Source organism: Parus major, chromosome 1, assembly GCF_001522545.3.
Source record: "Parus major isolate Abel chromosome 1, Parus_major1.1, whole genome shotgun sequence".
NCBI lineage: Eukaryota > Metazoa > Chordata > Aves > Passeriformes > Paridae > Parus > Parus major.
In genome coordinates this window covers 41615720-41632095 of record NC_031768.1, presented here as the reverse complement: position 1 = coordinate 41632095, position 16376 = coordinate 41615720, and the positions used below count along the sequence as shown (strand labels likewise).

The 16376-nt window shown below is 34.4% G+C and overlaps 1 protein-coding gene across 1 annotated transcript in view; it reads left to right on the top strand.

Moving 5' to 3' along the window:
• The window catches only part of GPC5 (glypican 5), a 587425-nt gene extending 571659 nt beyond the window's left edge, over positions 1 to 15766 (top strand). The window contains exon 8 of the mRNA XM_015623392.2: positions 10866 to 15766. Within this exon, the coding sequence (XP_015478878.1) occupies positions 10866 to 11023 (158 nt within the window). The 3' untranslated portion in view covers positions 11024 to 15766. The remainder of the gene's footprint in view (positions 1 to 10865) is intronic.
• The last annotated feature ends 610 nt before the right edge of the window (positions 15767 to 16376 follow it).

The following is a 16376-nucleotide window of genomic DNA, read 5'->3' as shown; positions in this document are numbered from 1 at the left end:
CAGCACTACTCATGTGCTGCTGAATTGGAGTTGTGTATCTGTGTGAAACCTACATATTTATATGAATTTGCAAGGCCAGCTTTCCTAGGGAGAGGTAAACTGCTGTAGGTATCAGGTTGGCTCTTTGAATCACCCAGTGGTTATCTCTGAACTTAAAGACACATATTTTGATGTTTAACTATTTATGTTTAGTGACTGCAGATCAAAGATCTTGTACTTGTGGGATGCACTGAGATACAAGACTTCCTATGGCATTTCATAACACTAAACACTCTGAGGGATGCAGATCAATATTCATCAGTAAGCACCACTGAATTTATCACTGACATTCATCTTGCCTGAAAGAATTGATATGATCTGTCAGAAAGAACTGTCTCAGAAATTAAATGAAAATCAGGAAAAATTTCTGTGAAAAATTGTGGTTTCTAAAGCTTCATAATCTATTTAGAAATGCATTTCTAAGAAGATATTGGAAAATTTATTCTTTTCAGTTCTATGCTTTCGATATATTTTCAACATAGTAGCTGAGTTAAAACTTGTGGAACCAAAAGTAAACTGAAAGAGGAGGAGAAAGCAGCAACTGAAGAGAATCTCTGTGTCACATTTTTATTTATAAGGAGACAAACTGTGCTTTTGTTTACCGTGAAGGAATGGAGACAATGACATCTACTTTCTTAACTGCTCCGCACTTCCTTTTTTAGTCAGTAATCCAGTCTTTGATGTGGGATTGAGTCAGATATAAACAGCAGATTTTACATTTTCTTAGTCTGTTTCTGGGTGTATTACAATGTTATGGTTAGCTGACAGCTTAAATACTTTTCCAAATTATAACAGCATGGTTCCTCTTCCTCTTCCCAACACATACTAGATCCCACTGTGGGGTGGTTCTAAAAGTGAGCTCAAGCTGCAGTAAAACCAGCTCACCAAGAAAAATCACAGATCTGATCACTCACCTTTGGGAACAGGTTCACAAGGGGGGTAGCTCTAAAATGTGCAACTGCACGGCAACAGGTGAGATTAATGTCTCCCACCAGTAGGCATGATAAGGAAATGACTGTAAAAAGTTCTCCCTTAAATAGTTTTAAATAGTTTTAAATTGTAGAAACATGTCATTAAATTTGCCTTTCAGAAAAACTTAAGAACTACTTAATGTATCAGTATTTTGAGGATTAAGTTAATCTACAGATTGTATTTCTTCTAACACAGAGTGGAATGACTGGAATTCTAGGTAGACTGATCTGAATAAACTGCCAAGTCATTTGAACATCTTGGCAATGGAAATATTTTTAGTTCAGATTTATTTTCCAGAAAATAGTGATTTTTTTTCTGCTTTCATTTTAGCATCCAGACAAACAATAGAATAATGATCTGCTACAGTGAAATTGGACCATAAATCAAGGGAATCTGAATGATTAAAAAAAAATAAATTGAAAAACGTTTCATTTTTAAATGACCCTAACTGGTAACATTCTTCCTCAAACCAAGTTCACATATTAATTTCAGGAGTTTCAGTTCAAATTCATCTCTTTTTTCTATTCTACTATATGGTAGTTTTGTGTATACTAGAATAGTTGATTATAAATCTTCTACAGCAATTTTTTTTAAAAAAAATAATAATATAAAAGAATAATGGGTAAACTGTTTCAAAGGACAGTAATTTATATAGGACATCTGGACATCTGACTCACAGGAAGGAAACTAGTAGTAATCAGATGAAAATCCAGAGAGTGAAGAATTTGCTTACTTTTACACAGACTGATTTATGGGACTTTAGCCTTATTTTAATTTTGTATTGATTAAAAAGCCTTTGCATAGGTTAATGATAAAGGTTAAAACTCCTTCAATAGTGAAAAGGATTGAAAAGATGGATTTCTTCATTTAAAATAGGCTTTATTGGCAATGCTGATTCCAGCACCCTAGAGCCTTGAAGTTATAATGAACATGTCTTATAATGAACATGGATTTAGAAACTATGACCCAAGAATGCAATAGGAATAGATCTAATGAAGGTTACTGTGGTTCTCTACTTCAGACATAGTTATTTTTGATCTCTGTCTGGAAAATAAACCCAAGTCTTTTTGACACCTAAGACTTGCTATTATAGAAATATGGTTTTAACATATATGTTCTTTATGCTAAAACTGACCTACAAGTTAAAAAAGTACGTATTAGCTATTTCAACAAATGATGTTATCACTTTCTGATTCTTAAGAACGTGAAACAAATGGAAATGTTTTGGTTTGTGACCATTTGTTTGTGCTACATTAACTCATAAAAGCTTTGTTTTCTCAATGGAAATATTGAGTTCATTAATGTATAATGTGAAACAAATGCCACTGTCAACTTTGAAAGAAAACTTTCAAATACAGGACTAGAGACTTAATGTCTGCTGCTCTTTTAGTTAAAATGACTCACCAGACTTATGGTAAGATCATTGGTTACACTCTATTTCATGTTTATACAGATTTCATATAATATGCACAGTTAAACCTGATATGTTGGATTCATTTCCTAATATATTGTTAACCATGCAGAATTTTCTTAGTTAATACCATTAGGCAGGTTTCTTAATTGACTTCTAACAATAACAGTAATACTATTCCTTTGTTTGTTTTGAGATTACTTGCATCTTGATATTCCCTGTACAGTTAAAATTGCTATTTGTGTTGGTTTGTGTATTATTACAATGACTGTTAGGATATAAAAAGTAAAAAAAAAAAAAAAAAGGATTTCAGATTAAATTATTTCCTCCAAAGAAGTAAGTACCTATTACATATTACAGAAAATTTCTTCTGTATTTTGTGCAGTTGGCTTGGCTTCTAAGTGAGCATGACCTCTCTTGTGACATCACCTTGTGGCATACAGCTCAAGTTCAGCTTTTTGGTACTCACAGTTCTCTTTGGGATCTGATACAGGTTGCATGGGCTGCTTAGGAACAGCAATGAAAACTCAGTGACTGCATTTCACTGAAAGAAATGACTGGCCAGTTGCAGAGGTGAGACACATGAAGACAGTGAGAATTTGCTGCTAAGTTTTATAGCACATTATAGAACCTTCCTATGATACTAAGCAACACTCCAGATTTAAGGGATTTCAGTGGCTATTGACTACACTGTCAAGTAACTTAGCTTGTGAGTTATCTCCTGGTTTCAGCTCTTCTTACACACATTGCATGGATGTTTGTTCACTCCATGGCTGAGCATCAAGGAAAATGATTTCGGTCACTCCAAAATAAACTTCATGTTCTGTGGATAATTCATTCCAGGGACTGCTTCCAAGAGGCAACACAAAACAGAAGGCTGAAGGCTTGGGTTTCTCTGCCCTGCAGAGTCCTTCAACAGCAAGCTTTTTATTTTCAAACACTTTCCCTTGCCTGGATATCATATCCCAGAGCTTGTAATGTGTTCCTTCAACTTCATGTTATAAAAAACACCACCTGGTGGGTTGCAGCACAACCCTCATATTTATTTCGGACATTTTGAACTAAAAACTAACAAACAAAATGATAACTGGATCTCTGAGCCTGGGAGATCAGTGTGTGGCTTAGAAGACATGCAAGGCATTGTACCATGCTGAGGAGGTTTGTTTAGCAGTTTCTCCTAGGTATTTGCTGTCCCTGTGTATAGCAGGCATAAGCCACCCAGCAGCATTTCTCCTGAAGGATCTCCTTCTGGGACACATATTTAACTATGGAAATGTAGCTGCAATGGTGCTTTCTGTACTTTAACAGGAAACACTTTCATGAAGTACTGGCTTCTCATAAATGTTTGCACACATCAGATATTGGCTATTTTCATGGCAGTTTGCAGCCCTTGATCCTGCCCTTCAACATCAGATACTGAAACCAGAATTGATTAAAGGCAAGGGTTTATGTATAAAAGTGAAAATATAGTACTACAGATGAAAAAAATATGAACTTGATCACTATTTCACTTTTTATTATTTATTACTTATTTTCCTACCTAAAATTTCTAAAATTTAACCTATTTTCCACAGCTACATGATTCAACATTCAGTTTTAGTTTTCCATCAAAGATATAAAGCGTGATGGTAGGGGCTAGATTGGAAAACACTCACTGGTCATTCAGTATTGGACCAGTTATGTAACTAAGTGTAGGGTTTGTCTGTTCAAATTCAGACAAAATATCTACATCTGAGTATTCCACTTTCATCTGCATTTCCTTATTTCTCTACATTCACTGTAATGCAAGCTGCTGTAACTAACTTTTATTCAGCTGTCTAAATAGAAGGGTCAAAAGTCACTGAAGATGCTCCAAGATGTCCAAGACATCTTTAAAGGGTTTTATAAGAATCAAGCTGCTTTTGGACAAGCAGCTGTATGCCAAATGTTTTACCTTTCTTCTCTATAACTAAAATGCCTGTGGGCAGCTATGTTTAACCAATGTTAATTGGTTAAACCAATGTTTAACCAAATGGACCCAAGGTGTAAATGTAGACTCTACAGATACCAAGAACTGGAATAATTTGGTCCTTACAAACCATCTCCTTTTCTTAAGCTCATCACTTTGGCAACATAATGGTACTTTTTCCTGAATTTGGGGTGGTGCTCACACTTGCTTAACATTTCTGACACAAACTGAACTGTGTAAACACAGCAAACAGATGAAATTTTGCTCTGCCAAAGTATGAACTTATGTTTGATTTTTAAAAATGTGTACTGAATTGTTTTTAATGGTTTTATTTTAAGGGCTCTGTCCTTCCTCTTTAAAAGTGTTCTCATACAACTGAGAAAATGTAAGGACATTTTTAGCTTGTTGGGTTGTCTTTTCATTTTGTTTTTTATGTTGATTTTGGTTTAGTTCCTTTTTGCCTAAGGTAAAGGGGCTGTAAAAGACTTTATGAGAAACATTCACTCTACTTTATGAAGATAATCAATTTCCCTATTGTCCAAGACAAACATTAATCATTATATGCCGTAAGTTAGAGGTCCCAATGGGCTGATTATTTTAATTGTTCACTGTATTTATTTTCCTCCCAAACATCTGGCAACTGACACAGATAGACACAAATAGTGAAGCAGAGACATTACTGTTTTGTCAAAATTAATCAAATTTATATAAAAATTATACATATAATTATTGCATATATATTCTAGATACAAGCAATATATATATAAAATCAATATATTAATTTTTATTTTGACACAATGAGATTGCACCAAAATTAAGACTTTAGACCTAACAGAAAGACACAAGTTGATAGGAATAAACAGTGTCTTACATCATGCAATTTCATTATCAGTGAAGGCTGTTTTCTGTGTAATTAATTGGTTTTCATTGATATGGCATTGATAGGGTAACACTTACTTGAAAGCTTATTTAATAGTAGGTTACATAATGAAAAAGTCTTATTTTTTCTAAATTAATAAATTTGAATACTCTTTCTTTTGTCATGAATCTTGTAGCAAATGGAGCTCCACTGAAAGACAAGTTTGAAGTATAAGAGGTTCACCTAAGTGAGCTGATTTATAATTCATATATGGCAAACAAATGTAAAATGCTGTATAATTTATTTTTATTTAATATTAAAATATAAAGATCCCCAAAGTCTCATTGGAAAAATGCTTGGAAATTGTGACATTTCTTTAGCCTTTGTGAATCAACTGGTAATTTCTCCTTCCTTAAATGAAAACTGTACAGATAAAGGAAATATACGCTTACTAGGTTGATTCAATTCTCAGCAGAAATATCTCATTTTTCTCACTATGTAGTCAAAGAATGGCAAAGAAATTCAGGTTCATTCCTTCTGTACTATGTGTTAATGAAATCCAGTGGGGTTTTTTGATTGTTTGTTCGTGACTAGTGCTGAATTATGAAGCTTTTAACATTTATAGAATCACAGAATTGTTGAGGTTGGGAGGAATCTCATCCATTGGGTGCTCTCATCCATTCCAATGATACTGCTCGTTTCCATTTCACCTAAACTGTGTAGCTGAAGGGGAAAAATTTGCATTAAATCATAAAAACTTATTCCTGAAGAGAATGAATACATACACTGCTCTATGTGTACTATAGAAAGGGCATATAGCATGTGTTTTCCTGTAGGGACATCTCCAAGGTTTTCCAAGTATAGATGGAGTCATAAAAATATGAAAGCAACCTCCAGATATTAGTCCTTTTCCAGGTATCCTTCATGAATGAGTTTTCACACATCATTTCCTCCCCTCATTAAGACTTCATGGCCAACATCACATGAACTTCACATGGTCTTTGATATAATAATAATAATAATAATAATAATAATAATAATAATAATAATAATAATAGAGGTTTCTACTTCTCTGTCTAAGCACTGTATACTCATAAGTATTTTGTAACATATTTAAGAGTAATGGCTTAAATACACTAGCTGGAGAATGATCTCCATATACTCGGTGGTTTTTTTTTCTCCTATAGCTACTGTTCTGTAGAGGAATATCTATAAATATTTTTAAAGTAGCAAATGAAAGTTTTCTTAGGAACCACTATCTATAAACTGAAGTATTTCTGAGGTATTTAAGCAAAGCTTTGTGATTCACTTATCATGTATATGTTTTGAAACATTTTAATGATGTTGAGTAGTTTGGAGTGAAACCTGGTGAAAAAACTCCAGTGAAATAAAAGGAGGAGACAGCCATTAGAAGTTTAAAAAAATTCCAGATAGCAAAATATTGTTCAATCAAATAAAATATTTTGGGAACTAATATGTCATTTTAATTTATGAAATGAAAATTCAATGTAATGCAAAGTAAATACTTATTTTTCTCCTTTTTTTTTTTGGTTAAAATAAATTAATGTTTCTTCATGACCTTTCTCATAAATTTAGGAAGAAAACTTCATATAGTTACCAGTGTTTTACTCCACAGTTTGCACTTTAAAATATCCTGAAATTTCTATTACATATAATTTAAATAATTATTTTTCATCTAAGAAGAATTTTGCCTATAACTTCACAGTGCTGTCTTTTAAAAGAAATATTCCAATTTTTTTCCATCTAGAACATTGTCCCATCCTTTAAAAATAATTTTTTTCTTCATATTTAAGGCTCATAGGAAAATCTGATTCCATAAAGGTTATATTCTGAAACTTCCAGAACACCATAAGAATATTGCAAAAAGAGAAATCCAGTTCTTCCTCTTCTCTAAATCTTGTGTGGATTTGTGTCCTAGGTGATGTTGACTGAAGCTCATTTGGCACCTTCAGTTTTCCTTGAAAATCTGTGTTAGTTCTGTGTTGCTCAGCAGACAGAAGATCATACAGGAAGGTGGTTAAGGTTAGACTTCTCTCACATAAACATTTTCTGGCTTGGTTTCAAAGGCCATTGTCAGAGGATTTAAAACCTTTAAAATTCTTAAAGTCCCAGCATGGCCCTTGGTAGGCAAGCATCTGCCGCAAAGTCATAGCCCATTTTTGTAATATTTTGACAACCTACACAGAAGACTTCCTTGTCAAATGAGAACCTCCCATCACTATAGGTTTGACTTTTCAAATCAGGTCTAAAGGTTCTTGCTGAATATTGGAAGGAAATTGTATTGCAGCTGTAGGTATTCTGGAGAACACAACAGATCGGCTGCCAAAGCTTCCAGTTCCATTACCTCTCACATGTTTAAATATGTTTAGAACATGCTAAAAAGCTTTAGAAATACTCTGCAGCTATTATAATATAATGAGATGCTGTAATATTAATCACAATGTTTGTGGCAATTATTTGATGATTATTTTTTTCTAAACCAGAGCAGGACAATACTTTAAATTGCTGCTGATCACGCAGTTTGAGAGCTGATGCTGGGGACACATCTGTGATACTTGTCAGCTTTGCTTTATGCAGACTTATGCAAACATGGTATTTGGATTTTAATTCCCAAGCTATTTATCTTCTGCTCTGCTGAAATTATAAATTTCATCAGAAAAAAAATCCCTCTGAGTCTCAGACCAGACTTTTGAATTTTACCATTTTTCCAGTCAAAACATTAGTTCTAGTATGATTTTATTACTAAACTAGACATTTATCAGAGAAAATTTTAAATGCTTGGAAAACTTAAGTGCCTTTTCTGTAACTAAGTCCATCTTCAGACATATGACGAGACTAAAACCAAACAAGTTTGTTTTATTTCCGGTGTGTTCTGCTAAAAATGATTGTATATCTCTCATTGCAAATATGCTGTGAACTATGAAAGTTAAATTCCTTTACAGGAAAGAATCGCTCCTGTTACAGATTATGATATATGAAAGATGGCATTTATGTTTAAATTCTGATTCATAATGGACAACAGAACCTACTAATTTAAATAAAAAAGGTAGCCTAGGTGCAGGAATTAGATCTAGAGTTATATTTATTAGAACTATCTAAAAAGACCTTAGCAACATAGCATAGTTCTGTTCAAAGAGGCTATTTTAAAGCAGTGTTTTTCTTTTCAGTGATTTTTTTTTTCACAAGATGATATCTCTACATATTTTTTGGATTTCTTACCTCAGTAAGTCAGTGTGGCATAGACTTATGAGGCTGAATAGGTGACAGGTTTGCTGTATGATTACACAAGTCCACCATTGTATTCATTTAAGATCAGAGATTATACATAATGATTTCTGACATTTTGTTTGATCAAAGGAAAGTATATAGGTAGGTTTGAACTTTTTTTTTTAATCACTGCTTTCATGGGAACTTCCAAAGTCTGCAGTTTTCATTTGAGGCTGGAAAGAAAAAAATTCCCATCAAAAGAAATCTCTATTTTCTATAAAACTGTAAATTAAACTTTCACTAGAAATTACACCTGACTGTCCAGTCATTGAATATTATCTAGTCACATCGTCTTCAGATTCAAAACACATTCCGTGAACGCTGGTTATTTCTTCAATTGTAAGATCAAAAAATATTTTTCATTTTTATATAAATCAGCTTTATCATTTATGTACTAACTTACATAATATTCAATATTTCACTGCTCTGATACCATATCTGTAAATACACTGGAAAAATCTAATTTGTTATACCTATAGCAGTTGCTGAACTGCTTTGCTGTGTAGGCGAGAGTTGAACTTTTCACTGTCTACTGAAATTAGTCTTTTTTAAATATGAGAAGACCTCACTAAAATGCTGAAGAAATTATTAAAGCAATTATTTTTTTTGCTTTTGCTCAAATTACGAAACTTCACTGAAAAAAACCCTCAATACACCTTGATAGTGATGATCCACTCAAAACACTTTCAGTGAAGTCATTGGTTGACTGATGTTTATTTACACAGGTTACTGAAAGTACATGATGAGGAAAAGTTGTATTCCCTCCCTCTCACCATCTGTTGTGTCACTCTTCTTTCTTGTATGTTCACTTGCATTGTGTTCATACAGCTAATTTTCACAAATTCCGGCAAGAGAATGGGATTGATAAATCCACATGAAATAGCAGGGTACACTGCTTAGTACAGCAGCAAAGAAGATTAATTCATTTTAGCAGGTTTTGTCAGAAAGCATCCAGCAGGTTCTTTCAGACAGCATGTTTGACATTAGCTGACTCTTCCCTTAATGTTGTTTTTTTTTTTTTCAAGGCTGCAGGAAGGATATTTGAGTACCTAGAGCAGAAGTTCACAAAAAGCAGCTTTCAAGCTGCTTTTAGAGAAAAGAGTACTTTTAATGCAAGCACAAAAAAAAAGTTGTTCTTTTAAGAATGACTGTCCTCTGCAGCTTCTGTTAAACCAGCTTAACAAAGAAGATAACACCATGACTAAAATATTTATACTTTGCTATAGTCACTTTGAATAATAATAATAAAAAAAAGATTCACAAGTTTATTCATCTTTCCTAATGATACAGAAAGGAAAGAAGCACCTAAACAATGAATACTGATACAGAAACTCAGACTGTAAAATCAATATATCAGCTCAGTAGAGCTGAGCTTCTTTCTAATGCTGCTGTTCCAGCAGTAGAGTTTACCTTCTGAATTATATATGTATTGACCTAATTACATAAATATTGACTGTGTTTTATATGAAGCTTTTTTCAGTCTCGGTGTAATTACAATGTCAATATTTGTTGTACGTAATAACACTGAATTTAGACTTGTTAATTTTGATTGATAGTGGCATGCCACAAGTTATTATATGGGATAAGACAGTCTACAAGCATGTATAGCAGATACAAGCAGCTGACAATGTTACCAAAATTCAGTGTGTCTCCAAGACCTTTTGTTTCCAATGTTTAACCAGGCAGAGGAAATGTAATGCGTGATTACATCCTTGTTCCATAAGAGTACTGTTTTGAGGTAGAGAAATATTTACCCTGGTAAAAAAAAAAAAAAAAAAAGTACAAATATCCAGCTGGGAACTCAGTAAAAGGATTCCTGTTTTAAGTTAGCTTTAGAATTTTTCCTTATAATGTTGTAAAGTCTGTTTAAATTGTGCCAAAATGGAGGTTTTATATAGCAACAACTATTTTTTTCTGCATATCTTCCATGAGTTATACATTATTTTGCAATAATATTGGGACCCAGACACAAGAAATTTCACATTAAATTATTTCCTTTTTTCTTCAAATCCAAGAAAGATGTGAGCAGTGGAATTTTAGGTACTACTGGGACTTGCAAAACTGTTCACTTCAGTCTGCAAATGTTTGTTGAGATATATTTCTACAAGAACAACTTTGTTCAGAGCTGGCAGACCTCAGAAGGGCTTTCAACGATTAATAGCCATATAGTACAGTGCATATTTCTAGATGCAATTATAAAGCATTTGAATTTGGCAGTAACATGAGAACTAGAAACCAAACTGTGACGGTCTGTGTGCTGAGGATATTTAAATTTTTTTATAGCTATAATATGTTGCCAGTAGTGACAAGGAATGCATCATAATATATTTTCTTATTTGTCTCAGCAGGGATGCCAGACAAGACGAACCTCAGTGACGTAAAGCAAATCCATCAAACCAACAATGGCAGCACTTTAGACACAACTGGAGCAGGATGTACAGCAATGGCTGATTATATGACATTTATGCTGATTAGTTTGGTAATACTGTTTCTCAGTCTTTGGTAACTGCTTATTTATGGCTTGATATATGTATCTCATTGTCATCTATTTATCCCCACTCACAAGCCTGGAATGAGGGATCTGGTGAATACAGCAATATTTATAGTATCTTGTATAAGATCAGGCAGTGATCTTAATCCTGAATATTAACAAAGAGTTTTGTGTGATATTTTACCTGTGTTTTTTTTAAACATCTGTATAGTCATAAAAAGTCATGTTTTCTTTTTTAATATTTTATGTTGAAAATTAGTTGTCTATGATAATCTCTCTCTTAAAAGCAATTTGTAAAAAAAGAGAGTATTACCAAGTTTGAAACGGTCTCTGGAGATCATCTAGATCAGCCCTGTGCCCATAGTAGACTCACTTCTTGCAAGTTTCCTAAGACCAAGTTAAGTTGACATTGGAATGTCTCCAAGGAGGGAGACTTCACTGACTCTCTGGAGTGACTATTCTAGTGTGCTTCAACACTCCCAGCAGATGGTATCAGCCATCTTAGGTTGTGAGATATTTTTTTAACTATTGTGTTTTGGTTTGTGACTCTTTCCCATTGTGCCCACTGGGCCCCGTCACAGCACCATGGACAAGAGTTTGGCTCCATCTTCTTTGCTCCCTTTATCAGGTAATTATATATTTTCAAAAGATCCCACTCTGCATCTTCTCCAGCCAAACAGACTCAGCTGCCTCAGCCACTTCTTGTGTAAGATTTGTACCCATACCTTAAAAATCTTCATGGCCCTTTGCAGGAATCCATCTACTATGTCCATATCTTTCTTGTCATTGTCCTTGAGAGCCCAGACCTGAACATAGCACTGTAGATGTATCCCACTAGTGCAGAACAGAGACAAAGGATCACCTCCTTTGACCTCCTGACATTTTTCCTGATTCATCCCAGAAGGCTGAAGGGAGCAGTCTGGGCACTTTTTCAGCTTTGTGTCCATTAGGACCACAAGGTCCTTCTCTGCAAAGCTGCTTTTCACCCAGCAGGCACCAACCTGTACAGGTGCATGGGGTTATTCGACCCCAGGAGGAGGATTTGGCATTTCCCTTTCTTGAACTTTCTGAGATTCCTATCAAGTGAATTCTTCAGTCTGTCAGGGTCCCACTGAATTCAGAATTATTTTTTATTGTTCAGAAAAACCTGTATGTTAAATACTATATATGTATATTATAACTGCATTTTCTCTAGGGATAACAGCAAGGTTAAGATCTAGTGATGGATTAAGGTATCTTTATCTGGATTGCCACATAAAGATATTTACATATGTGCTTTTTATCTCTAGGATGTAGTCATTGGATTCAATTGCTAAAATACCAACAATGAGTCCCTGTTGTGATGCTCAAAAAACCCCACCTGGTTTCCACTACAGTTTTGAATGGCCTCAGGTCCTTGGGCAAGTGACCGTAGCCCTTTATCAACAGTCAGTGAAGCCCAGTGCATTTTTCAGCTCATATAAAGACAGACACCCAAAAAAGCAACTCAGTTGCCAAAAAAAACCTGGTGTCACCTAACATTTCTTGGAGTATCCAAGACATCCTCAGGGGACTAGCATATATGATGCAGGACTTACGGGATGTTCCAGAGGCTTCCTTAAATGGGAACCATGGGGAATGGCAGCTGGCAGCTAAGTGAGACACCCTTAATTCAGATTTGGACGTTCACATGTGGGCCCATGAATCATACACCTCCATCAATCTTCCATCAATATTATTGGTACCTTAGATACCTGGTTGGAGTGCTGACACACGAATGCAGACCTGAGCCACTCAAGTTCTAATGCTTCATAAAATGAAGCAACTAAAAGTGTACTGACGGTACATTAAGTATTACTGTTATAAAAATTGATTGTTTTGCCATGTCTAATTCCTGTGCCATTTTAACTTGGAAGCATTTAAGAATATTTTTTAGTTATTTCTCCTGTAAAGTATTTTACAAGATGACAAAAACAGCCTGTACAGTATGGTATGTATTCATATGGTAACTAGAACTGTTTCTAGACTAAAAATGTTACTCTTACATGAGACTAATATAAAGAAACATACATAAACATTTTTATTCCCAAATGTATATGTTAGTCATTAACACACACAGTATAACATACAGTATAACAAATAGGTAAACAGATATAAAAGTTAGAAAAACAAGTGAACATTCCCATGAACAATTCCGTGCCCAGATAAACATCATTATTAGGCATGTGTACCAGTGTGTGTATTTTGCTTGACCTCTTTTCTCTTTTGCAGATTTTGTAAATCAGTCTTTCAAATTCATTTGTTTTTTTTACTTGAAATTATGACATTGGTAATTCAGGGAATGAAAGTGTGAATTCATTCTTTTCCTTTGTAATGTCAACTCACACTAGTGATCAATCCATTTCTGCAACTTTTTTTGAGCAATGGCCAGTATCAGTCACTTCAATGAAAATGGAATAAAGCTTTGAAAACAGGACACAGAAATGCAGAAAAAAATACCCACAATTATTCATAATTTTATTTATATCCTGAAGCACTTTTTTTCCGTTCCTAACTTTTTTTTTGCTGTTCAATACCTTATAAAGACAGGTAGGTAGTCTAGGAATAATAGTTTATTCTATAGATTCCAGGAAATATAAGCTTCATTTTCAAATACTGATAGTAATTAGTCCTAAGACCTCCTCAGGTATATGTGAATTACTAGCCTGTAATAGTCCTTTCTTTTGGTTTTCTTGGCCTATTCCCATTATCTTCAACACTGTACTTACACAGAATAATTTCTAAGATTCCTTTTGGAGTGGAAAATTAGGTTTCTCCTTCCCAGACACACATGAACAAACTAGTAGCAATATGAATAATAGTGGCAGGTCTGGAGATTTCTCACTCACTATTCTGCCATGAGACCTCATTCACCCTCACCTTCATCTATCTCTAGGCATCACCACACACTCCACATCATTGCTCAGACTCATACATCTGCCAGGCTGCATCAAGGTTTTTTCATTAAATCTACCATGCTATGAAGAAATATTCTGGTTTCTTAAAGAACTATTATATAATCATTAAAACAGGTTAGAGCAAGGAGAAGGGAGGCAAGTCTCTGAAAATCTGTCCCAAGGTCACCTTGCAAGGGAGGTACCATTGCATGAAACTGTGGAAACCTGCAGAATGGTGTATAGCTCCATGTTTGGAAGGCAAGGGGGGGAAAAAAAAGACCAAAAAGCCCAATGTTGCTCTGTTATGCTAAAGCATACAGAGGAATAGCACTGAACAGAAACATGAAGAATGATTTAGAGAAACCAAGATCAGAAATAAGAAAAAAAAGTTTAAGCTGGAGATTGTGCTAATGGAGTATAAAACCACCTGCATCCAAATAAAATGATAGACTGTACACAGCATGTATATGAGTCCATCTGGGCCAATTTCCTGGGCATGCAGAAGCTTTCCCAACATGAGGTCACATAGGCTGCACAGGGCTGCCTCTGATGACCTCAAAAATAACATGTAGGTCTTGGTTCTTCTGGTTGCTTTCATTTGTTTATACTGGGGCATTTTTAACAGTCTAAATCTACTCAGTATTTCCCAGAACATTTGGTAGTAAGATTTTGGCTTTATTTTGCCATCTTTTAAATAATCTTTTCATGTATTATAATTGTTATGGTCTAAAACAGGAATGCTTTACTCAAAGTGCACTTTTTCTCAGACAGACACTCACTCAAAGACTGATCATACTAAAATTGCAATATTAGAGTTGCATTCCTGGGCTTGGCACTTTTTTTTTTTTTTTTTTTTTTTTTAAAATATCAACCATAAAATAAGAGAGCTTTGTAAGGAATAATTTCTTAGAGGACAGCCTGATTACTTACAATAAAATTCCAGGAAAGGAATAATTCTAAAAAATACAACATTTCAGAAATCCATAATATTTTTATTTGGTAAAATCAGGATATTCCTCTTCTACCCTGAGATGAAGAGAGGTCCTATATGTAGCACACACCCCTTTGTTAGGGATGTCTGCTGTCTCCCTGGGTATAGCCCTCAGATCATTGTCCCTTACTGGTTTTTTGGAAAGCCCAAGGTCAATCAAGATTGAGGTGCCACAGTGTATCCAGAGAGGTGCAAGGGAGCTGGTGATAGATCTGTCTGATGGAGCTGGGATTGTTTATCCTAGAGGAAAGAAGGCTCAGAGGAGAACTTATAACACTACAAATACCAGAGAAGAGGTCAGATGAAGGTGGGGGTCGGCTTCTTCTCCCAGGCAACCAGTGGCAGAATGAGAGGACACAGCCTCAAGCTGTGCCAAGAAAGGTTTAGATTGTATATCAGGAGTAATTTCTTCATAGAAAGGGTTGTTACACATTGGAATGGACTGCCCAGTGAGGTGGTGGAATCACTAATCACAGAGAAATTTAAAAGATGTGTAGATGTGACACTTAGGGACACAGTTTAGTGACAGGTTCGGCAGTACTGGGTTAACATTTGGACTTGAGGACCTTAAAGTTCTTTTCCAGGCTAAATGATTCTATAATTCTTGACTCTCCATTTCTATTTTCTGTAGAAGTACCTGTGTTTTTAAATGTACTTGTATCTCCTGGGGAAAAGGCACTGACTGGAGTACTTATTCTCATAACTAATGTCCTAGCACTTTAAATAAACAATTCAAGGTGACAACTTTTCCTGTGTGTAGCTGGTAAAAGAGAAAAAGCAGCACCTGTTTCCATGGAAAGCAAATATCATTTTGTTCCTTTCATGACTAATAAAAGATGATGCATAATTACAGATATGTAAAAGGTTATCTTTTTATTCCTCTCTTTATATATATAGATACACATATAACTACTTTACTACTCTGTACTTGTACATTTATATGCTAAAATAATAATCTTGTTCAGATTATTACTGGAATTACATTAGCCTATTGAAGATTTCAGATTAACCTTATTATTTCCATATCATCTTCTCAGGCTAATTAATTAAAACATGTAGTTGAAGCTATCTCTATTTATTTTCTTTTATATTCAGTTCTTCTCTGAAATAATTACATAAGCGTTAATCTTATTTAGAAAATGGTGCTTTTCTATGTGTTCTGAGTCACAGCTGATTATAATAAGAATTAAAAGCTGTTTTTAACTATATTATACTAAAAAACCTAGTGACTAGAAAAATCCAGATTTTCTTCTTGAAAATCTCAGTAAAATATTAATTAAGTTCTAACTCTTGATTTTTTTTCTTCCTGGTGATACATGAACAAATTTGGGAGAAAATATTTGCATTTCAGGCAGTTAGAAACTTTTTTGTTTCTATTTATTTTAGTATTTTTTAATGTGAAATGCTGCAGACAGTATACCTGGTAGCCCATGGGGCTCCTTTCCAGTTCACATTGAGGAGG